The following is a 25803-nucleotide window of genomic DNA, read 5'->3' as shown; positions in this document are numbered from 1 at the left end:
TTTTTTTTTTTTTTTTTTTAGTGGCGGCATGTGGAATCTTTAGTTGCGGCATGCGGGATCTAGTTCCCTGACCAGGGATCAAACCTGGGCCCCCTGCACTGGGAGCATGGAGTCTTAGCTACTGGACCACCGGGGAAGTCCCCAGATTTCTTTACTCATTATGCTGTGATGGCATAAATATTCTCGTCAGGGATCATAAATGCACATGACTTCAGAGAACAGGGAGGTGATGTAAATATGTGAAGTCACCCAAGACAATAGGAGTCATGGGGAGAAGGCTGGTTCTCATCCTATTAGGATGTAAGATTCTGAGTGCAGGAATTCTTGGGCTGTTTTGTTCACCATTATATCCCAAGTGCCTATCAGAGGCCTTGATACATAGTAGGTGCGCAATAAATACTTATTAAATGAATATGTTGAAATGTGTTATATTGGGGAGACCAAACAATACCTAAAGACATTTATTCCTAATAATGATAACAACAACAAACAATAAATAATATTGTGCCAATCAAACAAAACCCATCTAGGGAAGCCGTTTTTGGAACTCATGGCATTATGCAGTAGGTCTCTTCTAGGAAACTTTTATGCAATTTTCCATGAAGAAACATATTTACTCTGCCTCCTCAATCATTTGCAGAACTATCGGTCCTTTGAACATTAAAAAAATGAAAAATGCGTGTTAGCTTCAGTATCTATAGCAAAGGCTCTCTCTTGCATTAGAGACTATTTATGAATACTATTTAAAATATTGCCATATCCTGGAACATTGTTTTAAATAGAATTTCCTAATATTATATCATTCCTGGGCTTCATGAGAATCAATCAATTTGTCAATAATGATAATATTTGAATAATAACTTCAACTATATGCATGGATTATTTTGAATTTTCAAATCAACTTCTAATATATTCTCTCATTTTTATCATGTGAAATGTCCATTGCTACCTGTATTTCAATGAAACATCTGTTGAAAATGAATTCCAATGAAATGCATGAAAATACAGTGATTCTTGTATCTTAGTGAAATGACTTCTTTTTGCAAAGAAACTTTTTTCTATTCTTTGAATCTGTAAACATAGCATGTTGCTCCATATAGAAGCTGGACTTGGTTTGTCTATCGTGTATATTTTAGTTTAAAAAATGTACGGCCATGGAAAAGAAGCAGAAAGTTAGTTGTATATATTTTTACTTCCTCTTCCTTTTATTCATGGTGTGCTCTTACTTATTTTATTTTGTGTTTATATCCTGATGGGTAAAGGTACCCCTACTCACCACTGATTTCTTCCTTATTCTTTCTTTAGCCTTTTCACCTTATCTCCATGTGGCCAACTACTGATCATTGAATTTACATGGAAAGGGTGTCCTAGCAGACACTGTGAGTGCCCTGTTTTCTCCTCTTAGCCTGTTCTGGAGGTTATTGTAGTTTCTTTTGACAGATTCGATTCAATATCCTTCTGTTTGAAAACTTTCGCTGGACTCAACAATGTGTTCAGCCAATGCAGAAGGCTGGTAAGTTAAGACCCATAGAATAATCCTTAACTATGAAGGACAGGAGTTGGTAGGTAAATACCCCAGCCAGCCTCCTCACTTTTCAGAGGGAGAGTTCTGAGATGTGTTCTATCTAGTTTTCCAAAGGGTCCCCAGCAGCAGTGAGTCAGGTTTCTCACAGTGACAACCGCTCATTAGTGCTCCATTACTGGGTTTTCTCCCTTTCTTTGTCTCTTCTCTTCTCCTTCAATATTCTTCCTGCAATCTCCACCCAAATGAACTATTTTCTTATATTAGGACCTGCTTTTGGAAGGATTCAAAATAAGACAAATACCATCCTAGCTGAGGATTTTTTAATTGGAGTTCATTCTGGTGGGGTTTTTTTATTGTTGTTTTATTGGTTTTGGGGGGTTTTTGTTTGTTTTTTCATGTTCTTCCTTCCTTGTGATTTTTCTCTGTGACTCAGTATTCAAGTTCCTTCCAATCAAAGAATCATATGTCTCAGATTATCTCTAACTCAAGGCAACTGGCAGCTTTTACCATAGTTAACTATTTCATATCAACTTAATAGAAGCGTCAGGGGTGAAAAACTAAGTTCCTTTTTAAAAATTAAAAGGCCCAGATCCATGGAGAGCCAAATCTCTAAAAATATAAAGATGATTAGCACTACATTGTTTTCAATTTTTTAAAACCATATTTATCTTCAGCTAGCTGTTATGTTAGGTAGTAGCCAAAACAAACCCACCAATACAATAGTATTTTCTTCCTACAGAATGTATTCTTAATTAACCCCAAACTGAGTCTTTGTATTACACATCCAGAAGACCTCACGAGGAGCTGACTCTAAAAATTAATGGTCATGAATCCCAGTCCACAAACTCAGGTTTGAAAGAAATATATCTTTATTATTCTATAATTCAACTTCATTTTTATTTCAACTACCTATTCTGCCATAATTTCAGAAATTGTATCTCAGTCAACGTGGAGTTCCCATTTCCACCAGATTTTATTTAAATTCTAGGGGGTGCTATATTATACCAAGGTGTGGGGCATGAGATATGGATCTTTTGACAGGCAAGTATCGTCTAAGATCTCCCTCATTGTCTTGCCACATTCAGTCTGGCCCATCTCTCTGCTTCTTCCATTCCATTGTGTGGGGCTGGGGCTGTTCCCCTGAGGCACAGGGCCTTTCCCATGAGACTCACTATGGCCTGTCTGTGTAGCCAGTCATACTTAGTGACCTCAAAGCAGAAAGGGACACACGCATCCCCTCTGCTCTTGAATATGCAGATGTTCAGGATTTGGTGTGACAGTCAAGAAGCCAGTCCTCTCTGTCTCAGACCAACTGAAGTAACTGTTGCTTAGCCCAAGAAAACTTTCTTTTTGTTGGCCAGGAGGGGAGAAACTGAGGGAACATGGGAAGAATTCTCTTCCTCAGAGATATTTCCTAAAATATACTTTCTGTGTTGTAGTTATTGAAGGTTTAGGATTTTGGAAAATAAAAACCACAGACTGTTTGGTCTCTCCTCTCTTTCATTTACCTTCCCTTCTTTTCCCTTTTTTTCTCTTTCTCTTTCTGTCATTCTACTTCATCACATCCCTCCCAGGACGAATAATTTATAGATCTATCTATCTATCTATCTATCTCTCGTATTTCCACCACAGAGAACATCAAGCATGCTAGAATGTTGACATACCGATCTTAAAGGAGCCAAGTCTCCAAGACAACTGCTGTGGTGACCCATGCCTTCCATCATTGAGTGCTGGCAAGATTTTCATTCGGATAGTCTGATGGGCACTTTTTTTATGAGCACTGTATACATAGAGAATGTCTATAGCTGGTGGTGTATGTCTGTGCATGTGTCATATTAAAAGCAGACTTAGTTGGAATAATTTTTATGTAATTTGAGCCATGTTTTGGCAATAACTATAAAACATGTTTACAATAATCCATGATTTTTAAAATATACTGTTGGGCTTCCCTGGTGGTGCAGTGGTTGAGAGTCCGCCTGCCAATGCAGGGGACACAGGTTCGTACTCTGGTCTGGGAAGATCCCACATGCCGCGGAGCGGCTGGGTCCGTGAGCCATGGCCGCTGAGCCTGCGCATCTGGAGCCTGTGCTCCACAATGGGAGAGGCCACAACAGTGAGAGGCACGTGTACTGCAGAAAAATAAATAAATAAATATAAATAAAATATAATATAGATGCTTCACTTGATAGATTTACTTTTTTACTTTATGTATTTCACCTTTTTCTACTTTTTACTTTGGTTTGATGAACATCCCAAATAAAAATTAACATACTGTCCACTCAGTGTTTCTCTTGTCCCTTTTCAACTTCTCTGTTTCATTTCTTTATTACTTAAAATGAGCTTCAAATAGTAATCTGTCTCTGATATGTTGCTGTGAAGAATGACTGGCTATCTAGATCCTGCAGTATGTTTTAGAACAATGCTCTTGTCTCATGGTTATAAGGAAGCTGATGATCTTGATGGCTTTACATGTTTATTCTTACATAGTGATGAGATAATTCAACCAAAACATGCAATAGATATTTAATGAACACTCAACCACATACATGATTTACTGCAATGAGATTAATCTTTCTTAATTTCCTAATTACCTATATAAGTGAAGAAAAAGAAACATAATGCATGGACTCAGGTGGTGTTGGAGAGTTTAAGAGCACTATAAAAAACTAGCATTCACTTGCACTTCACTTTTGCCTCTGAGCTTTTTTGTTTGTCTTTCTGTGTCTGACTTTTCTATTTTTTTTAACACCTTTATTGGAGTATAATTGATTTACAATGGTGTGTTAGTGTCCACTTTATAACAAAGTGAGTCAGCTATACGTATACATATATCCCCATATCTCTTCCCTCTTGCATCTCCCTCCCTCCCTCCCTCCCACCCTCCCTATCCCACCCCTCTAGGTGGTAACAAAGCACTGAGCTGATCTCCCTGTGCTATGCGGCTGCTTGCCACTAGCTATCAGTTTTACATTTGGTAGTGTATAGATGTCCATGCCACTCTCTCACTTTGTCCCAGCTTAACCTTCACCTTCCCCGTATCCTCAAGTCCATTCTCTAGTAGGTCTGCATCTATATTCCCGTCCTGCCCCTAGGTTCCTCATGACCTTTTTTTTGTTTTCTAGATACCATATATATTTGTTAGCATACAGTTTTTGCTTGTCTCTTTCTGATTTACTTCACTCTCTATGACAAACTCTAGGTCCAACCACCTCACTACAAATAACTCCATTTCCTTTCATTTTATGGCTGAGTAATATCCCATTGTATATATGTGCCACATGTTCTTTATCCATTCATCTATTGATAGCCACTTAGGTTGTTTCCATGTCCTGGCTATTATAAATAGAGCTGCAATGAACACTGTGGTACATGACTCTTTTTGAGTTACGGTTTTCTCAGGGTATATGCCCAAGGATGGGATTGCTACTTTTAGTTTTTTAATCAATTTACATTCCCACCAACAGTGCAAGAGGGTTCTCTTTTCCCACACCCTCTCCAGCATTTACTGTTTGGAGATTTTTTGATGATGGCCATTCTGACTGGTGTGAGGTGACACCTCATTGCAGTTTTGATTTTCATTTCTGTAATAATAAATGATGTTCAGCATTCCTTCATGTGTTTGTTGGCAATATGTATATCTTCTTTGGAGAAATGTCTATTTAGGTCTTCTGCCCATTTTTGGATTGGGTTGTTTGTTTTTTTGATATTGAGCTGCATGAGCTGCTTGTAAATTTTGGAGATTAATCCTTTGTCAGTTCCTTCATTTGCAAATATTTTATCCCATTCTGAGGGTTGTCTTTTCATCTTGTTTATGGTTTCCTTTGCTGTGCAAAAGCTTTTGAGTTTAGTTGGGTCCCATTTGTTTATTTTTGTTTTTATTTCCATTTCTCTAGGAGGTGGGTCAAAAAAGATGTTGCTGTGATTTATGTCATAGAGTGTTCTGCCTATGTTTTCCTCTAAGAGTTTTAAAGTGTCTGGCATTACATTTAGGTCTTTAATCCATTTTGAGTTTATTTTTGTGTATAGTGTTCGGGAGTGTTCTAATTTCATTCTTTTACATTTAGCTGTGCAGTTTTCCCAGCACCACTTATTGAAGAGGCTGTCTTATCTCCATTGTTTATTCTTGCCTCCTTTATCAAAGATAAGGTGATGATATGGGCGTGGGTTTATCTCTGGGCATTCTATCCTGTTCCAGTGATCTATATTTCTGTTTTTGTGCCAGTACCATACTGTGTTAATTACTGTAGTTTTGTAATATAGTCTGAAGTCAGGGAGCCTGATTCCTCCAGCTCTGTGTTTCTTTCTCAAGATTGCTTTGGCTATTCGGGGTCTTTTGTGTTTCCATACAAATTGTGAAATTTTTTGTTTTAGTTCTGTGAAAAATGTCAGTGGTAGTTTGATAGGGATTACATTGAATCTGTAGATTCCTATGAGTAGCATAGTCATTTTCACCATGTTGATTCTTCCAATCCAAGAACATGGTATACCTCTCCGTCTATTTGTATCATCTTTAATTTCTTTCATCAGTGTCTTATAGTTTTCTGCATACCGTTGTCTCCTTAGGTAGGTTTATTCCAAGGTATTTTATTCTTTTTGTTGTAATGGTAAATGGGAGTGTTTCCTTAATGTCTCTTTCAGATTTTTCATCATTAGTATATAGAAATGCCAGAGATTTCTGTGCATTAATTTTCTATCCTGCTACTTTATGAAATTCATTGATCAGCTCTAGTAGTTTTCTGGTAGCATCTTTGGGATTCTCTATGTATAGTATCATGTCATCCGCAAAGAGTGATTCTTTTCCGATTTGGATTCCTTTTATTTCTCTTTCTTCTCTGATTTCTGTGGCTAAAACTTCCAAAACAATGTTGAATAATAGTGGTGAGAGTGGGCAACCTTGTCTTCTTCCTGATCTTAGTGGAAATGGTTTCAGTTTTTCACATTAAGGATGATGTTGGCTGTGGGTTTGTAATATATGGCCTTTATCATGTTGAGGTAAGTTCCCTCTATGCCTACTTTCTGGAGAGTTTTTGTCATAAATGGGTGTTGAATTTTGTCGAAAGCTTTTTATGCATCTATTGAGATGATTATATGGTTTTTCTCTTTCAATTTGTTAATATGGTATATCACATTGATAAATTTGCATATACTGAAGAATCGCTGCATTCCTGGGGTAAACCTCACTTGATCATGGTGTATAGTCCTTTTAATGTGCTGTTGGATTCTGTTTGCTAGTATTTTGTTGAGGATTTTGCCTCTGTGTTCATCATGATATTGGCCTGTAGTTTTTGTTCTTTGTGACATCTTTGTCTGGTTTTGGTAACAGGGTGATTGTGGTCTCATAGAATGAGTTTGGAGGTGTTCCTCCCTCTGCTATATTTTGGCAGAGGTTCAGAAGAATAGGTGTTAGCTCTTCTCTAAATGTTCGATAGAGTTCGCCTGTGAAGCCATCTGGTCCTGGGCTTTTGTTTGTTGGAAGATTTTTAATCACAGTTTCAATTTCAGTGCTTGTGATTGGTCTGTTTATATTTTCTGTTTCTTCCTGGTTCAGTATTGGAACGTTTGCTTTTCTAAGAATTAGTCCAATTCTTCCAGGTTGTCCATTTTACTGGCATATAGTTGCTGTCATAATCTCTCATGATCCTTTGTATTTCTGCGGTGTCAATTGTCAACTCTCCTTTTTGATTTCTAATTCTATTGATTTGAGTCTTCCTCCTTTTTTTTGTTGATGAGTCTGGCTAATGGATTATCAATTTTGTTTATCTTCTCAAACAACCAGCTCTTAGTTTTATTGATCTTTGCTATCGTTTCCTTCATTTCTTTCTGATCTGATCTTTATGATTTCGTTCCTTCTGCTAACTTTGGGTGTTTTTTGTTCTTCTTTATCTAATTGCTTTAGGTGTAAGGTTAGGTTGTTTATTTGATATGTTTCTTGTTTCTTAAGGTAAGATTGTATTGCTATAAACTTCCCTCTTGGAACTGCTTTTGCTGCATCCTATAGGTTTTGGGTTATCATGTTTTCATTGTCATTTGTTTCTAGGTATTTTTGGATTTCCTCTTTGATTTCTTCAGTGATCTCCTGGTTATTAATTAGTGTATTGTTTAGTCCCCCTGTGTTTGTATTTTTTATAGATTTTTTCCTGTAATTGATATCTAGTCTCAGAGCATTGTAGTCAGAAAAGATACTTGATATGATTTCAATTTTCTTAAATTTACAAAGGCTTGATTTGTGGCCCAAGATATGATCTATCCTGGAGAATGTTCCGTGGGCACTTGAGAAGAAAGTGTATTCTGTTGTTTTTGAATGGAATGTCCTATAAATATCAAGTCCATCTTGTTTAATATATCATTTAAAGCTTGTGTTTCCTTATTTATTTTCAGTTGGATGATCTGTCCATGGTGAAAGTAGGGTGTTAACGTCCCCTACTATGATTGTGTTCCTGTCAATTTCCCCTTTTATGGCTGTTAGCATTTGCCTTATGTATTGAGGTGCTCTAAGGTGGGTGCATAAATACTTACAATTGTTGTATCTTCTCCTTGGATTGATCCCTTGATCATTATGTAGTGCCCTTCTTTGCCTCTTGTAATAGTCTATGCTTTAAAGTCTATTTTGTCTGATATGAGAATTGCTACTCCAGCTTTCTTTTGTTTTCCATTTTCATGGAATATCTTTTTCCATCCCCTCACTTTCAGTCTGTATGTGTCCCTGAAATGGGTCCCTGTATAGGTCTGAAATGGGTCTGTTGTATACAGCATATATATGGGTCTTGTGTTTGGATCCATTCATCCAGTCTGTGTCTTTTGGTTGGAATATTTAATCCATTTACATTTAAGGTAGTTATTGATATGTATGTTCATATTCCCATTTTCTTAATTGTTTTGAGTTTGTTATTGTAGGTGTTTTCTGTCTCTTGTGTTTCCTGCCTAGAGAAGTCCCTTTATCATTTGTTGTAAAGCTGGTTTGGTGGTGCTGAATTCTCTTAGCTTTTGCTTGTCTGTAAAGGTTTTAATTCCTCCAACATTTCTGAGTGAGATCCTTGCTGGGTAGAGTAATCTTGGTTGCAGGTTTTTCTCCTTCATCACCTTAAATATGTCCTGCCATTCCCTTCTGGCTTGCAGAGTTTCTGCTGAAAGATCAGCTGTTAAACTTATGGGGAATCCCTAGTATGTTATTTGTTGTTTTTCCCCTTGCTGCGTTTACTATTTTTTCTTTGTGTTTAATTTTTGATAGTTTGATTAATATGTGTCTTGGCATGTTTCTCCTTGGATTTATCCTGTATGCGACTCTCTGCACTTCCTGGTCTTGAATAACTATTTCCTTTCCCATATTAGGGAAGTTTTCAACTATAATCTCTTCAAATATTTTCTCAGTCCCTTTCTTTTTCTCTTCTTCTTCTGGAACCCCTATAATTTGAATGTTGGTGCTTTTAATGTTACCCCAGAGGTCCTTAAGACTGTCCTCAGTTCTTTTCATTCTTTTTTCTTTATTCTCTCTGCAGTAGTTACTTCCACTATTTTATCTTCCAGGTCACTTATCCGTTCTTCTGCCTCAGGTATTCTGCTATTGATTCCTTCTAGTGAATTTTTAATTTCACTTATTGTGTTGTTCATCATTGTTTGTTTGCCCTTTAGTTCTTCTAGGTCCTTGTTAAATGTTTCTTGTATTTTCTCCATTCTATTCCCACAATTTTGGATCATCTTTACTATCATTACTCTGAATTCTTTTTCAGGTAGACTGCCTAGTTCCCCTTCAGTTGTTTGGTCTGGTGGGTTTTTACCTTGCTCCTTCATGTGCTGTGTGTTTCTCTGTCTTCTCATTCTGCTTAACTTACTGTGTTTGGGTCTTCTTTTCGCAGGCTGTGGTTTCCTAGTTCCTGTTGTTTTTGATGTCTGCCCCCAGTGGCTAAGGTTGGTTCAGTTCGTTGTGTAGGTTTCCTGATGGAGGGGACTAGTGCCTGAGTTCTGGTGGATGAGGCTGGATCTTTTCTTTCTGGTGGCCAGGTCCATGTCCAATGGTTTGTTTTGGTATGTCTGTGACCTTATTATGATTTTAGGCAGCCTTTCTGCTAGTGGGTCGAGTTCTGTTCCTGTCTTGCTAGTTGTTTGGCATCGGGTGTTCAGCACTGTAGCTTGCTGTTCGTTGAGTGGAGCTGCGTCTTGGCATTGAGATGGAGATCTTTGGGAGATTTTCCCCATTTGATATTATGTGGAGCTGGGAGGTCTCTGGTGGACCAATGTCCTGAACTCGGCTGTTCCACCTCAGAGGCACAGGACTGACATCCGGCCAGAGCACCAAAACCCTGTCATCCACACGGCTCAGAATAAAAGGGAGAAAAAAAGAAACAGAGAAACAAAAAGCTAAATATATAAATAAAATAAAGTTATTAAAAAAATAATTATTATAAATTAAAAATTTAAAAAGTAATTTAAAAAAAAGAAAGAAGAGAGCAACCAAACCAAAAAACAAATCCACCAGTGATAACAATCGCTAAAAACTATACTTAAAAAAAAAAAAAAGGTCAGTCAGAACCCTAGGACAAATGGTAAAAACAAAGCTATACAGAGAAATTCATACACAGAAGCATACACATACACACTCACAAAAAGAGAAAAAGGAAAAAAAAATATATTGTTGCTCCCAATGTCACTGCCTCAATTTGGGATAATTCGTTGTCTATTCACGTGTTCCACAGATGCAGGGTACATGAAGTTGATTGTGGAGATTTAATCCGCTGCTCCTGAGGCTGTTGGGAGAAATTTCCCTTTCACTTGTTTGTTGGCACAGCTCCTGGGATTCAGCTTTGGATTTGGACCCGCCTCTGCGCGTAGGTCGCCTGAGCGTGTCTGTTCCCCGCCCAGACAGGAGGGGGTTAAAGGAGCAGCTGATTAGGGGGCTCTGGATCACTTAGGCCGGGGCGGGGGGGAGAGAGGGGCACAGAGTGCGGGGCGAGCCTGCAGCAGCAGAGGCCAGCGTGATGTGGCAGCAACCTGAGGTGTGCCGTGTGTTCTCCCGGGGAAGTTGTCCCTGGATCACGGGACCCTGGCAGTGGCGGGATGCACAGTCTCCCGGGTGATAAGGTATCGATAGTGACCTGTGCTTGCACACAGGCTTCTTGGTGGCTGCAGCAGCAGCCTTAGTGTTTCATGCCTGTCTCTGGGGTCTGCACTGATAGCCACGTTCGCGCCTATCTCTGGACCCCATTTAGGCTCTTCTCTGAATCCCTTCTCCTCGCGCACCCCGAAACAGTGGTCCCTTGCCTCTTAGGCAGGTCCAGACATTTTCCCGAACTCCCTCCCGGCTAGCTGTGGTGCACTAGCCCCCTTCAGGCTGTGTTCACGCAGCCAGCCCCAGTCCTCTCCCTGGGATCTGACCTTCGAAACCCGAGCCTTAGCTCCCAGCCCCCACCTGTCCTGGCCGGGGTGAGCAGACAAGCCTCTCGGGCTGGTGAGTGCTGATCGGCACTGATCCTCTGTGCGGGAATCTCCCCGCTTTGCCCTCCGCGCCCCTGTTGCTGCGCTCTCCTCCGCGGCTCCGAAGCTCCCCGCTCCGCCTCCCGCAATCTCTGCCCGCGAAGGGGCTTCCTAGTGTGTGGAGACCTTTCCTCCTTCACAGCTCCCTCCCACTGGTGCAGGTGCCGTCCCTATTCTATTGTCTCTGTTTTTAATTAATTTTTTCTTTTGCCCTACCCAGATACGTGGGGAGTTTCTTGCCTTTTGGGAGGTCTGAGGTCTTCTGCCAGCGTTCAGTAGGTGTTCTGTAGGAGTTGTTCCACATGTAGATGTATTTCTGATGTATTTGTGGGGAGGAAGGTGATCTCCACATCTTACTCTTGTGCCATCTTGAGGGTCTCCCTGCCTATAAGCTTTTAAAGGCACTACTAAAATTAATCTTGAAAAACAATAGTTTCAACTTACAAATTAAAATATACCAGAAAACAAAATTAATAACTGTTTTATTATGTGTCCTCAAAATGTATGGATATATTTAAATATGTTTTTTGTGATATGGCATAGGACCTCCAAAAGTCAAAATGGTTTTAAAATATCTCTGTCAAATGCATCAGAGTCAAATATAAAAATTACATCGTTTAGTGACTACATTTTTTACACTAGTCATTCATTTATTCATTTGTCCACTTATTGATTTGCCTTACCAATATTTATTAAGCACAATAACTGTACAAGCACAGGACGAGGCTATGGGGGTGGTAATGAAAATAATGACAAAATGGAATGCTTTTTCTGTGCATGTTTTGTACTAGGTACTATTGTAAGCACTTAACACGTGTTAAATCATCTCACCTCTGTAAGACAGGTAATTATTTTCCTCCATTTCAACAGTGGAAAACTGAGGCACTCAGGAGTAGAAGAACTAGCCCAAGTGCACACAGTTATTAAATAATAGCAGAATCAAGAACCCAGGTATTGTTCTCCAGAATTTGTGCTCTTACCATTCAACTATCAGGCCATATTTCAGAGAACGCAGTCATGATGCTTCTGTCTAAAGAGCCATAGTGGAAGCCTGGCTAATGTTATAAGATGTGATATGAAAGGGAAAATAAGGGGGCTATGGAAGCTTATAGCAAGGGACTTAACTAGCCCAGGATGAAATCTCTTCTTAAAATATTTTTAATAATACACAAAAATATTTTTTTATGTTTTTCCTACTTTAATTTTTTTTCTCTATGACATGATTTACACTTAAGCTTGATGAATCCAATGACCCTATGGTTCTTAAGCATAGCCTCATAGTTTTAAAAAGCTGATATTTACAGAATCAAACGTAAGATGCTAGAACAAAATGACAATTTCACCTTTATCTCTTTAGAATTTAAAGCTATAAAATTTTGTTACTAAAATATGTATGAGCATTCTTAAAGTCTTGAAAGCATTAGCCCATTTGAGGGGTCTTTGTGGGATATTTTTAACATCAGGGATTATCAGAGAAATAATGCCATCTTTAATAAAACTAAGTTGGACGGTGCGCTGTTTTCAATTTAGATTTGGAAAAGAGAATATTTAATAAGATTGTGAATACACTTACGTAATGCACTATAGGTAAAACAGTGGTCTCTTGTTATTTATATATTATTTTATGAGCTTTGAAATTCTCTTGAACCTTTTTCTTTAAATATTTTCTATCTAATAGGAAAACAAGTCATCCTTATACAAGTCAATTTCAGGGACAAATATTTCTTAATGTCACCATTGTGTGTTTCCATAATCTAAACATATACTATTAACGGCCCTTAGGCCTTGGGACTTTTAATTTTACTAAAACATGATGTAAAACAAATGAGTTTTACTAATATAACTGTTGGACTGTCTACAGTTGTATTTTAACTAAATAGCTTTGTAAGATTATATTATTTACCTCACACTAAGCTATAGGGATTTCTTTTACTTTTTCATAATGCTGTGTCAATAATTAAGTATAATATCTATTTTAAAAATATTTAATTAGTAGTTTCTTTTTTATCAGTTTAACAATATTAAATAACTCTTTGAGATGCTTTCTTTTCTACCAAATTGCAATGCCTTTTGCCTCTTATTTTCATTTTGTGAATTCCCCAACAGGGTTATCATAGATATTTATAATTTCAAGTCAACATCTCACAAGGGCAATTAAGATACTTTGGAAACTTCTGTGTCCCTTAAGATGATGTTAGAAGGGCCAGCATTCAACAATGATGTTTAAAAAGGTCCTCCAGGCATTCCATACATATTCCACAGAACCATAATTATAATATGGAGTTGTCTTCTTGCTCTCCTCTGGCATCTTTTCAAATTTATTTTTTATTGAGGCAACATTGACTAATAATATTATATAAGTTTCATGTGTACAACATTATATTTCTACTTCTTTGTACCCTACAGCATGGTCACCGTCAAAAATTTAGTTTTCATCAGTCACCATAAAGTTGATCCCCTTTACTCATTTCACCCTCCCCCTGCTCCTTTCCCTCTGGTAACCACTACTCTGTTCTCTGTATCTACATGTTTGTTTTTGTTTCATTTGGTTTGTACATATATTTTGGGTTTTTCTTTGTTTTTTTTATATTCCAAGTATGAGTGAGATCATATGGTATTTGTCTTTCTGACTTATCTCACTTAGCATCACTTACATAATACTCTCAAGGTCCATCCATGTCCCAAAAGGCAAGTTTTCATCTTTTTTATGGTTGAGTAGTATTCCATTGTATCCAAACAAGGCAGACAATATTGAATCACACAAGGAGTTTACCTTCTATTCTGAGAAAAGCACTCTCCAACTCTAAGCTGAAATTAATATCTAAAAAAATTGCACAGTACAATTGAACACTTTGTGTTCCCAATATGGATAGATTTCAGTTTTAACTTTGGCATCAAATATTTCTGAATGTGTGAACTCAAACATTGGCCTAATGCATTCCGCCTGTTTTTATTTAGGAATGCATTATATAGGCTGGCACTGTGATATAAACAGAAAAAAAAAATTCTGTATGTGAACAGAGTTTTTGTGCAGTTTCTACTTTGAGTGTTTGATGAAAAGTCTGTAATACAGCATTTTTTATTGAATGGATATTTATCTACAATTTTTTTTACCTGAAAAGTTGCAAACAACTTATTTTCACTGGGGAGATTATTATAACCCATACATTGGAGTGGTGGCCGTCATAGTTTGGTGACTGTGTTTGAACAGTGGTTTATTTGTTTCTAAGTTTTAAAGCAGTGGCTATGAAAACTCATTGCCTAAACTTTCCGAACAGAGAGGTTAGAGAGGAAATATGGGGGCTGCTTTAAATTACATGATTTTGTTATTCCTTTCAAGATGAAAAACCAGGCCCACTGCTTAGTAAAAACCTCCAGTGATCTTTTATCTTACTTGGTTGTGTTCAGGTTGCAAAATATGTATCATTTCACCTCAGAATGATCCAAAAATTAAACAAATGACAATCTTCACCATTGAAATACAAGGACTAAACAGGTGCAATATTTATACCTGGAAGGACAAAAGAGATTGTCAGCATTAAAAGAGAAAGGGAATTTTGTTTTAAAACTTTAATCCATCTTGTCATTCTAATTTTGGAACAATAATCCAAGAATACATAAATTTTTTAATTCCCTTCTCCATGTGTAAGATCTTAAAACAATTCCATGGGTTTATAACACGTAATTAAAATGAGTAGCCATTCTACATGATTTAAACTTGATTAATACAGTAAGATTTTGGCACAAGAGAACAATGTTTCATTTTAGTTGTTTGAGGAAATATAAAGCATACTGTTACTCTAGTTGTAGTAGACCTAAATAGGTGCATGTTCTTTTGTTTATGTCTTTTAGCATCTCCGTCAATTAAACTCTTGGTGGATGACCCTATAGTTGTAAATCCTGGAGAGGCCATAACATTAGTATGTGTTACGACAGGAGGAGAGCCTGTACCCTCTCTCACTTGGGTCAGGTCCTTTGGGACTCTGCCTGAAAAGACTGTTTTGACTGGAGGAACTTTAACCATACCTGCCATCACCTCAGAAGATGCTGGTACTTACAGCTGCATTGCCAATAATAATGTGGGAAACCCTGCAAAAAAGTCTACCAACATCATTGTGAGAGGTAAGTTTGCACAGAGAATGTTACAGCATAAATTTCTATATTTTCATTGAATAGTTTTCATAACATATTTTTAGTGATACTATGGAATAGTTTTATAATATGTTCTTAGTAAAAAAATGATTAAAATCCAAATGTGGCATAGGGCATTATGCATTGTTATACAGATTGTGTATTAAAGGATTTAACAAATGCACCAATTTAATGTTTAATAAACATTTATTGAATCCCTATTACATGCAGAGCTTTAAATTGTGGGATTACATAGAGATCTATAAAACATTATCTCATACTCAAGGATTCTACTGTCAGATAGTGAAAAAATATATATATCAATTTATAGCCATATGTTGCAGTGTTTGGCAAGCATGAGTAAAAGCTATAAGCATAAAAATTATAGTAGTTTCTGGCTGAGGTTATTAGGGAATATCTAATGACATTTGCATCAGGTCTTGTAGGCTGGGTAGAGTTTTAACAGACTGAGATTAGCTAAGGTCATGGAAAAGTCAGAGTTAGTAAAAGGTAAAGTTTATTTGAGGATTTTATATAAAAGTTGGTTCACTAAGTCAACAGCAGTGGTGTTCTAACTAGTGTGCTGGTGCTGCCTGTGGAAGAGATGCTAACCTTCCATTTCGGAGAAGGTGAAGTCACTGTGCAAGGAAAGCATATGCATCTTCATGTCTCACTTTACCTGGTGTGGTCCTGGGCTGGGGAGGGAGGATGGTCACCAAGGCCTCTAAAGTTTAAATAGACATCCGTATGCCCAAGAGGACTCTTCCAGTAGACAAATGAAAATTTATCATTAATGAAGGATTATAATGGAAGCAAAACATAATTGAGTATATTGAGATAAACGCTTGTGATTCTGTGAACGTAGACTGTGGTGGTTTTAGTGACCATAGTTATCTGTTACCACCCAAACTATCAGAAATATGCTACTTGGCCAAAAATATACTCTAGTCAAAATATTGTAAGATGTTACAGTATAAATCAAGACACTGTGCATTTCATAGCTACTAATTTCATGTCTACTGCAAAGCTAAGGAGAAGGGGAGGAGAATAGAGTAAGTTAAAATGCCAGAAAGCTTTCTGTTCTTACCTAGTTTTAGCTGTTTTTCTTGAATAAATCCTTCTCAAATTTTATCAAGGCTTTGGTTAATTTCCAGAATTCTGAAAAAGTTGATTTTTGACATTTTTGCCTGTGTTTTTGTTGCTTTTATGGAGGACCAGATTTTCAGAGACCTTTATTATGCCATTCTGGAAGTGCTTCTGTCTGTATTCATTTTTTCACAAAAGGAAGGGATAAACCATGGGCTAATAAAAACATTATTGGGGAGTAATCCACAAACCATTTTGGATATATATTATAGGGTAGAACAAATGCACAAATATATATCGCTTTTACTGAGAACCAGGGTTCTCACTGTGGGAGAAGGAAGATACAAATATAGAAGGACAGAGATCTAGTGGTATGATACTCTAGTAGCAACGAACATATCTGACACCCAGTTCTTGGTTCTAAACACTATGCCCCCTTGGAAAAAAAAGGAACATTTGGAGAAATAGATGATTCCAGGGCAGGGGCTGGGAAAGTAGAAGGTGAGCCTGGGACGTATTTTGTGCCAGAAAGCAAAGAAGACTAAGAAGGCTAAAAAAAGGGTGGGAGAGGAAAGAAATAAGTGAGAGAGACTAAGAAGTACAAACTTCCAGTTGCAAAGTAAATGAGTCATGAGTATGAGATGTACAGTGTGGGGAATGTGGTCAATAACTATGAAAAGTAAAAATAAAAATAATAAAGCATCTTGGAAAGCTCAAAGACTAAGGGAAATGTCAAAAGGACATAGGAGACAGCTTAAAGTGACTCCCATTGGCCAAATTAGTGGCAATTTGAGCATTGAAATGCGTTAACGGTGATAATGGTTTATAATATGTTAAATTAAAATTTCATTAGTCCATAGTAATAGTAAAATGAAAAAGAAAAATAGAAATGAAAAGTTCTTCTTTACAGAAGGATCCCAGCTAAAAAATCATAGAAGGAATGGTAGAGTAAAAGAAAACAACCATTCTGCAATCCCCGGTGTAATAGTTGGTTCTAGCAAGGATTATCAATGGATGCTGAATTATTGGGTAAAATATTTGGAGGCAATAAAATATTCACAAGATCTCCAAGTATCACCCCAAACTACAAGCTACCCCTTTGTAGTTTTTACTAACTACAAAGCAGGAAAGGTAGCTTTTCAGTTGAGAGAGTCAGCAGTCTCCATTCTAACCAAATGATCAGACTTAGGGACCACCAAAAGGGACAATTTGACAGGAAGAGCCTCCTGATTAGATTTACTAAAAAGCCACAATATCACCTATGTAGGTTTTCACCAAAAAAATGTCAAACCTGAACCTAATCATAAGTAAACAATCAGATAAATCTGAACCAGGGTTTCTCAACCTTGGCACTACTGACATTTTAGGATGGTAATTCTTTCTTGTGGGAACTGCTCTGTGCATTGTAGGTTGTTTAGATGCATCCCTGGCCTCTACCCACTACATTCCAATAGCACCTTGCTATAGATTGAATGTTCCTGTCTCCTGCCGCAAAGTTCATATGTTTATATCCTAATCCCCAAGGTGATAGTATTAGGAGGTTGGACCTTTGGGAGGTGATTAGGTTGTGAGGGTAGAGCCCTCATGAATGGAATTAGTATCCTTATAAAACAGGCCCAACCCAGGTTCAATCCAGGGAACTAAAATCCCACAAGCCACACGGATTTAAAAAAAAAAAAAAAAAAGAAGCCCAAGAGATCTCCCTTTCTCCTTTCACCACTTGAAATTATAGCCAAAAAAAAGTCTATAAACCAGGAAGTGTATTTTCACCAGACACTGAACCTGCTGGCACCTTGATCTTGGAATTCCCAGCCTCTAGAATTGTGATAAATAAATTGCTGTTGTTTATAAAAATTAAAAAAAAAAGATGCTGTGGATACTGCACTATCTGCTACAAAATTGTAAGCCATACAATATTTAGTAATTGCAAGATATACCATTATTTTATGTATCATTATAAAATAAAACATCATGCCAATTGAGCTACTACAGTGTTTTCCTGTGAGATCAAATGTCATTGAAGGAAGTCTTTCAGATTTGTTATACTTAGGTTTTCTTTTAAACCGTATATCACCCATTAGCATACATAAAAAGGAAAATAAAATAAAAATCAATTGATTAAATTATTCCTAAAACTTCACAATCAGAACCAACCCAACTTCTAAATCAGTTTTCATCCCAGTCTTTTATGACTACGATTTTCTAAATCTAGTTTGATCGTAGGATCATCTGAAACTATATTGAATCCCGGTATAACTGGCAAAATATCTAGCATAAAATGTTGGTGTTGCTCAGGTACCCTCCATAGGGAACTAACTCAATTCACAGCAGTAGATGCTCCCAAAATGATTTGCTCCTCCCCATCTCATCTAGAACTTTTCATCTGTGTTCTTACAAAAGGCAGTTTTCAGTTTTGACATGAATGTCCTAAAATAAATAGAGCCTTAAAAATGTACTTCTCCAATTTGTAATTTATTTTTTATGCCTTAAATGTATGTGAAGTGTACATTTGCATAGTCATATTATATTACCAGTAGAACCTCTCAGCAGTGGCATTTACATAATTCATAAAATTGAGTTTGTATGTAATCTTACTGAATATAGAAGTAGCCTTGGTTAATGGGTCCTAGGTTAAACCGTGGGGAGAAAAACTACTACAATAATATGAGGCATTTGATTTCTGCCACAAAGGCCAAGAAATTCAGTTAAAGAAAAATGGTTTTCTTCTTATTATATCAAAGAAATTATTTTCAAGTCTTCTGAATTTGTAGACCTCTGCAGTGTCTTAGATTAACTGTGTCATGGATACAGCAAAAACAGAACTCTAGGTTCATTTTCCCCCCATTCCTTTCTGTAATTAAATCAAGATCCACAGACCAGGTTTTCTGAACAAGCAAAACAATATCCTCTGCATAGAATTCCCACTGCCATTTGAGAATATCCATGAACAAAATAAGATTGTAGGATGCAGACAGGAATAAAAGTCTAGAAACATTTCTGAAGTGTCATTTGACTTAAAAAAAAAAAAAGAGAGAACACTTTAAATAATGTAGATAATCCTCCATGTAGATAACAAGCTCCAAAACTGAAGGAGAATCTCATATGTTTTAAAATTTTGTTAGGCATTCATAAATATAGCAGCAGTGCCTTTTCTTATGATCCTTTAAGAAGTTGCTGTGATTGAGTGACATTTCTCTCAAGTCAGGAGAGAAGCAGTTGCTTAATACATTTGATAAGAAAACTATGTTGATTTCCTAGGTGCATGTGAGGTGGCCTGAGGTCAGGGCTTTCCAAACTTTCCCACCTAAAGTTCTCTGTTGTTGTGAGTCACTGTATTTAGAAATGCCCACATTTCTCTTCCGTCATCAATTGAATGAGCCGGTGTCTTGAGCAAACATGGTTCATAACATGACCAAGACATTACTGTATCTTCGTGTCCTGTGGTCTTTTAAAATTTTATTCAGTGGCTTAATCTTCCCCTGCTTCAGAAGAAAAGTCGGCAGATCCCATAACTCTTTTGTTCATTATTAGAAATAGAGAGTCCTACAGTGCATTCAGGTCACAATCATGCATTTAGTTCATTGTTTTAGATACACGTTCCAAAATAGTAATGAAACTCCAAACCTGATTTAATGTAAAATTTTCTCCCCTGCCCAGCTTGGGTCCACTTTGGGCTGGAGACTTGCAGTGGGAAAGGGGACAGGGACTGGTGTAGTTGGCTTCTTCCTATTTGTCTATTCTCTACCCCCCTCTCCACCACCCCATCCCTGACCTGATAGCCAGATTCTGACCTTCCTCACTTGGGGTGGGGTAGGAAGGTCTTCTCTATATAAAACATTTTTTTTTCTTCCTTGGCACATTAATGGACTCTTCATCTGTGTGCACCAAGGAGAACTCTCTAGTCATGGATTCTCCCAAGACCACTGATGTGCCACATTCCCTGAGCATCTCATGCCCTACCTCTACCGCCTCTCTGCTGAGAGCTTCTCTGTCTTCTCCAGGTAGCCAACTCAACAGAGCCCAAGACAAGAAGCCCATACTACCGCTCCTTCCATGTGTGACTCACAGCTGTAAGCAGAAGTCTTACCAATAAATTCTGTGAAAGCACACAGATTCCAATGTAGCCACCTCTATCCTGTTGTCACACAGGTTTTGATTTCCTCAGATATGTCAGGCATCATTTCAGGGAAAATATTTTAGAGCTTTGGCTGGTCCCAAGAAAAGCCCCTCACTAGGACTGAAATGAAATAGACAGGCTCTCTTGCTGCCTTGGGCCTGGAAGAAGCTTCATCTCACAGTTTTATCCAAAGATATCCTTCCAAACAAATTTGGTCTCTGCCACTTTTTATGTGCTTAATTTCTATAAAGTCCAAGAATCAAAGAATGGAGTTTCTTTGAAAATTCTGCATAAGTAGGAGATTTGTCTTACACTCATTGTGGAATTCTGTGGATTTTGTTCTCAGTCAAAAGTGAATCAGGAAAAGTCTATTCTATTATCTGGTTTCACAAGAGTATTGAAGGATTATAAGAATTTTCAAAATTTCTAGCTGATATTCTTAAATGTGGTCATCAGTAAGTCCTTTTGGTTCTATCTTCAAACTATACTCTGAATCTGACCATATCTTGCCAAGTTCACTGTTACCACCCTTGTGTCAACTATCAGTATATTTCCCCTAGTTGATTAAAATAGTCTTTTCATTAATCTTCTTTCCAGCCCAGCCCCTCTTTTAGAAGGGGCTGCTTAGCCACTGTATTAGATAAGGTAGACTTGACTGAGTTAACAAATAGACCCATACATGTAATTACTCAAAACAAAATTACTTTAGCTTTTTTTCATGAAAAAGTTAGGGTGTTTCCTAGTTGATTATACTGGCAGTGGTGTTGTATATGATTGGTGTTGTGGGGGGGCGGGAGCGGGTGTAGGAGTAAGAGAGTCTATTCTGTGCAGTCATTATGCACCTAGGGTGATGATGTTTCTGCCATCTTCAAGCTGTGGCTGCTAAGGTTGTTCTGAGTATTAGCTCCATCCCTGTCAGCTGGAAGTGGGAAAGAGCTTGAATGATCACACATGGGAGACTTTTTATGGGCCAGAAGTGTGTTAGTTCCAATCACATTCTGTTGGCTAGACCTTAGGCACATAATCACACCACTGTGTGTCAGGTATAAGAGGGCATGGATTTTGGTCAACAGCTACCCATCTCTGTTACATTCATACAAGAGCCAGAGTGATTGAAATCATCTCATTCCCCTGATCAGGTTCCTCCCATGGCTTCCCATCTCACCTAAAATGGAATTCACCTTTCTCATTGTCATCTCTTGTCACTTTCCTCTTTACTCACTCTGCTTTAGACACATTATTTTTCTTGTTCTTTTTCACAACTCAGGACTTAAACATTTGCTGTTCTTTCAGCCTGGGGTGTTAATTTTCAAAAACCGTCTTCTGAGAAATATCTTCCCTGACTACCCTATCTTAGGTAATCAACCCCTAATCCCTTGAATGATCTGTTGATCTGTTGTTTCTTCTTATCACATAACTACCTGGAGTTATTTTATACATTTAAAAAATGTATTGCCTGTCTCTTTCATGACACTGTATATAATGACAAAGAATTTATCAGTTTGTTGTGTTTCTCAGTGACATCCCTGGAGTCTAAAAAATTACTGAGCATATAGTAGATTCTCAATAAATATATGTTGAGTGAATGAATCACTTTTTATAAAAGTTTACTGGCTTACATTAGATATTTCTTTTGGACATCTATCATCCTTTGATACCCTGTGTATAATAAACGATATCAAGCAAAATAAGGAAATTCTATATACATGTTAAATCATATTAAACATTTGTGTGATGTGACTAGCTCATGTGAAAGGCCACATTGTTCTAATCATTCATTGCTGTGTAACAAGCCACCCCAAAACAGTAGCTTAACATGATAGCATTTATTTATTTATTATTATTATTATTTTTATTTATTTTTTTTTTTTGCGGTACGCGGGCCTCTCACTGTTGTGGCCTCTCCCATTGTGGAGCACAGGCTCCGGACGTGCAGGCTCAGCGGCCATGGCTCATGGGCCTAGCTGCTCCACGGCATGTGGGATCTTCCCGGACCGGGGCATGAACCCGTGTCCCCTGCATCAGCAGGCAGACTCTCAACCACTGTGCCACCAGGAAAGCCCAGCATTTATTTATTTTACTCACAAATCTGGGGGTTGAGAGACTCAGCTAAAAAATCCAGGGTCTCATATAATTGCACTCAGAAGATGGCAGGGCTGGAATCATCTTCAAAGCTTTTCCAATCAAATTTCTGGTTCTTGGACTAAAAAGTTCAAACAGCTGGGCTCCTTAGGTCAGTCTCTCTCTATCTCTGTCTATCTGCCTCTCATTCTCTCATTCATTCTCAATAGCCTCTTTATATGGTTTCTCTGCATGGCAGCCTCAAGGTAGCCAGACTTGGTACAGGCTCCCAGAACCAGGGTCCCAAGAGCTGCATGAGTTCTAGCCTTTGAAATCATGCAGTGTTATTACTGCTATTGTCTATTCATCAAGGCAGTGCCAAAGGTTGGCCTGGTTCCAAGAGGAGATCAAGTATCTTCACCTTTTGAAGGGATGAGTGTCCGATAATCTGCAGATGTGTTTTAAAGCCACCACAATACGCAGTGTACTCCACAAGCCATATTCTTCACATCATACTCCCATGCTGCCTCAAGGCTCATTTATGCCCCTGTTTTTTCCCCTTTCCTCCTTAATGTTATCAGCCCCTATCTTGAACACATAGCCTCTGCAAAAGTGATGTCCTAAACATATTTCCTCTTTGAATTCTAGAATTTCTCCAGCATATCTTTGTTGGCTATGATCTCAGAATCCTAATATGGAGAAAAATCACTTGTCAATATTGAAATAGATTTAACCTTTATGGAAGAAGTCAATATGTATTCAGTGAGCCATGAAATTACACTTTCCTAACTGTACAAAAATATATACTTTAACCTCCAGGAATATCATAACCCTCTGATCTGAAGTGTTGATTTGCCTAACTCTAGTATATCCACGTGAAAGGACTGAGATCTTTAAAACCCTGAATTTTTATATTAAACATATTTGTTCAGAACTCATTTAATGGAAATATATCAAATATTAGCACTGCTAACATTTCAAAATGATCTTTAGGCTTATTACCAAAATAAATCTTATAATTCAAAAATTCTATGAAAAAAAATTTCGAACCTTTGAGTATGCCAGTTCTTGTTTAGGTAATAGTAATAGTTATTATTGATTTGAGAACTTACCATGTACTGGGCTACCTGGCACACCATATACATGAACTTTTAAATCATTCACAGATATTTATGAGGTAAAAAATATTATTGTTCCTATTTTAAAAATAGTAAAACTGAAGAGGGAGCAAGTGAAGTAACTTCCCCCAAATATAAGCTTTATTTAAGCAGCAAAGCTGGGAGTCAAAATCCACACACTATGGTTCCAGGGCCACTGTCTTAATCAAGCTACCATAGTGCCTTTCAAAATTTAGCCAAGTTTTTAAAAATATATAACTCCTCCTCCTCCCAAATTGAACTGACTAATGTCCTTTTCTATTTCCTCTACCCTTGCCTTGCCAAAAACTTACTAAGGATTCTTTCTGGGTTGTAAATTGAATACATTTTTATGTTTATTAAAAAAAATTCCCCAACACTATATAATCCTTCCCAATTACACCATTTCCCTCCCAAGTATACAATCATTTTTGATGGGAGGAAATTCTGTATTTTTGCTAATCAGTACTTTTTTCTCCAGTAATGGTGGGCATACTTTAATTTCAAGTTCTAACCAACATACTGTTTATAGTTTATGATTTTCTAAATAATATTACATTTGAAGGATTGAGCATGACTCTGTTACTTTTACTGGCAGTCTTACAGATTATTGGACAAAAATTTTAAAGAATTTCTCTTAATCATAAGAGATCAGGGACTTCCCTGGCGGTCCAGTGGTTGGGACTTTGGCTTCCAATGCAGGGGGTGCAGGTTCGATCCCTGGTTGGGGAGCTAAGATCCCATGTGCCTCTCAGCCAAAAAGAAAAAAAACAAAACATAAAACAGAAGTAATATTGTAACAGATTCAATAAAAACTTTAACAATGGTCCACATCAAAAAAACTTTTTAAAAAGAGATCAATTGAATTACAAACGACAAAGATACAAAATAACTGCACAAATAAGACAACTAGTATAAACAAGGAACAAAACAAGACCTATAAAGTGTGTTCATTGTTTTTGCTGAAAGGTATATACCTTCAAGCTATTGGTCAGAAAGTCAGTCAGAGTTAATTGTCAATTTTCCAGGAAGAATTGATCATATTTAGCTTACAATGAATTTCTAAATGTAAATTATTTGTGAATTTCCAACTACAGGGTTGGTGTAGTTCCTCCCAAGCATTTAGATTAATCAAATTAAATCTCCATTCATCAATAGTTTTCTTCCATGACCTTTCATTAGTAAAAACTATAATGATAATAGCTGAAATTGTAGAAAACTAATCCTTTAACATTCTCCAAGAGCAAAACTGTCTGCTGTGTGCAGGTGTCCCAATTACACATGTAGATTAAGTGCTCTATTTCTATTTTCCCAATTTAATATTCTGTAGTAATTACATCTCCCCAAAACACCAGAGAGAATTTTAGTATATTATGCTTTTTAGCTCTGAAATTGTTTCATTATTATCTTTTAAAAAATTAATCAGGGCAGGCTTCCCTGGTGGCACAGTGGTTGAGAGTCCGGCTGCCGATGCAGGGGACATGGGTTCGTGCCCCGGTCCAGGAAGATCCCACATGCCGCGGAGCGGCTAGGCCCGTGAGCCATGGCCGCTGAGCCTGCGCGTCCGGAGCCTGTGCTCCGCAATGGGAGAGGCCAAAAACAGTGAGAGGCCTGTGTACCGCAAAAAAAAAGAAAAAAAAAATTAATCAGGGCTGTACAAAATATAAAAATTACCAATTCGGTAGTTCTCATGTGAATATAGATAACTCACTTTTCTCTTACAAATGAGATAAATCTAACATTTTTGTTCAGTGAAATAACATATGAGGAATTTTAAGATACAATTTCAAGTAAAATAGTTTATCTAGATATTGTATAATCTTATAATTACTTTTATATAACTATATACATACAGCTTAGTGTCATACATTTTATTTTATTAAAACTTGTCCTGCTTGGTAGTTGGAATTTCTGTCATATTTACTCTAGTCAAAAGGAGATGTACCATTTGGTAGTAGTGCTTTAAAAGTCAATACCTGTTAACATCCAGAAAAGAAGAATCTTATTCAGTAACATTATTTTTAAATTTCTTTCATCAGTTTCTTTGAAGGCATTTTATAGGTTTTTTGGTGGCGGGGGGGGGGGGGGGGCGGGGGTGTTGTTTGGTTTTTAGATACCCTACAGTTGTAAAACAGGGCCAAAACAATGATACTAATTTGAAAACTCCTGATTCAGATTTTTTATCCTGTTATGGTAGGTACCTATTTCCCAAGCCTACTGGCTCACCACATGTAGTTTGTGTGGCTTAAACAGTCTGTAGGCAGTAAGGTATAGGGAAA

General features: G+C 37.4%; 1 protein-coding gene across 1 annotated transcript in view; it reads left to right on the top strand.

Moving 5' to 3' along the window:
* The window catches only part of MDGA2 (MAM domain containing glycosylphosphatidylinositol anchor 2), an 846526-nt gene that overhangs the window by 556625 nt on the left and 264098 nt on the right, over positions 1-25803 (top strand). The window contains exon 6 of the mRNA XM_007448438.1: positions 14846-15115. Within this exon, the coding sequence (XP_007448500.1) occupies positions 14846-15115 (270 nt within the window). The remainder of the gene's footprint in view (positions 1-14845; positions 15116-25803) is intronic.

This window comes from Lipotes vexillifer, unplaced genomic scaffold (genome assembly GCF_000442215.2).
Source record: "Lipotes vexillifer unplaced genomic scaffold, Lipotes_vexillifer_v1.1 scaffold441, whole genome shotgun sequence".
In the NCBI taxonomy this organism is placed as follows: Eukaryota; Metazoa; Chordata; class Mammalia; order Artiodactyla; family Lipotidae; genus Lipotes; species Lipotes vexillifer.
This window is presented reverse-complemented; position numbering and strand designations above follow the sequence as displayed.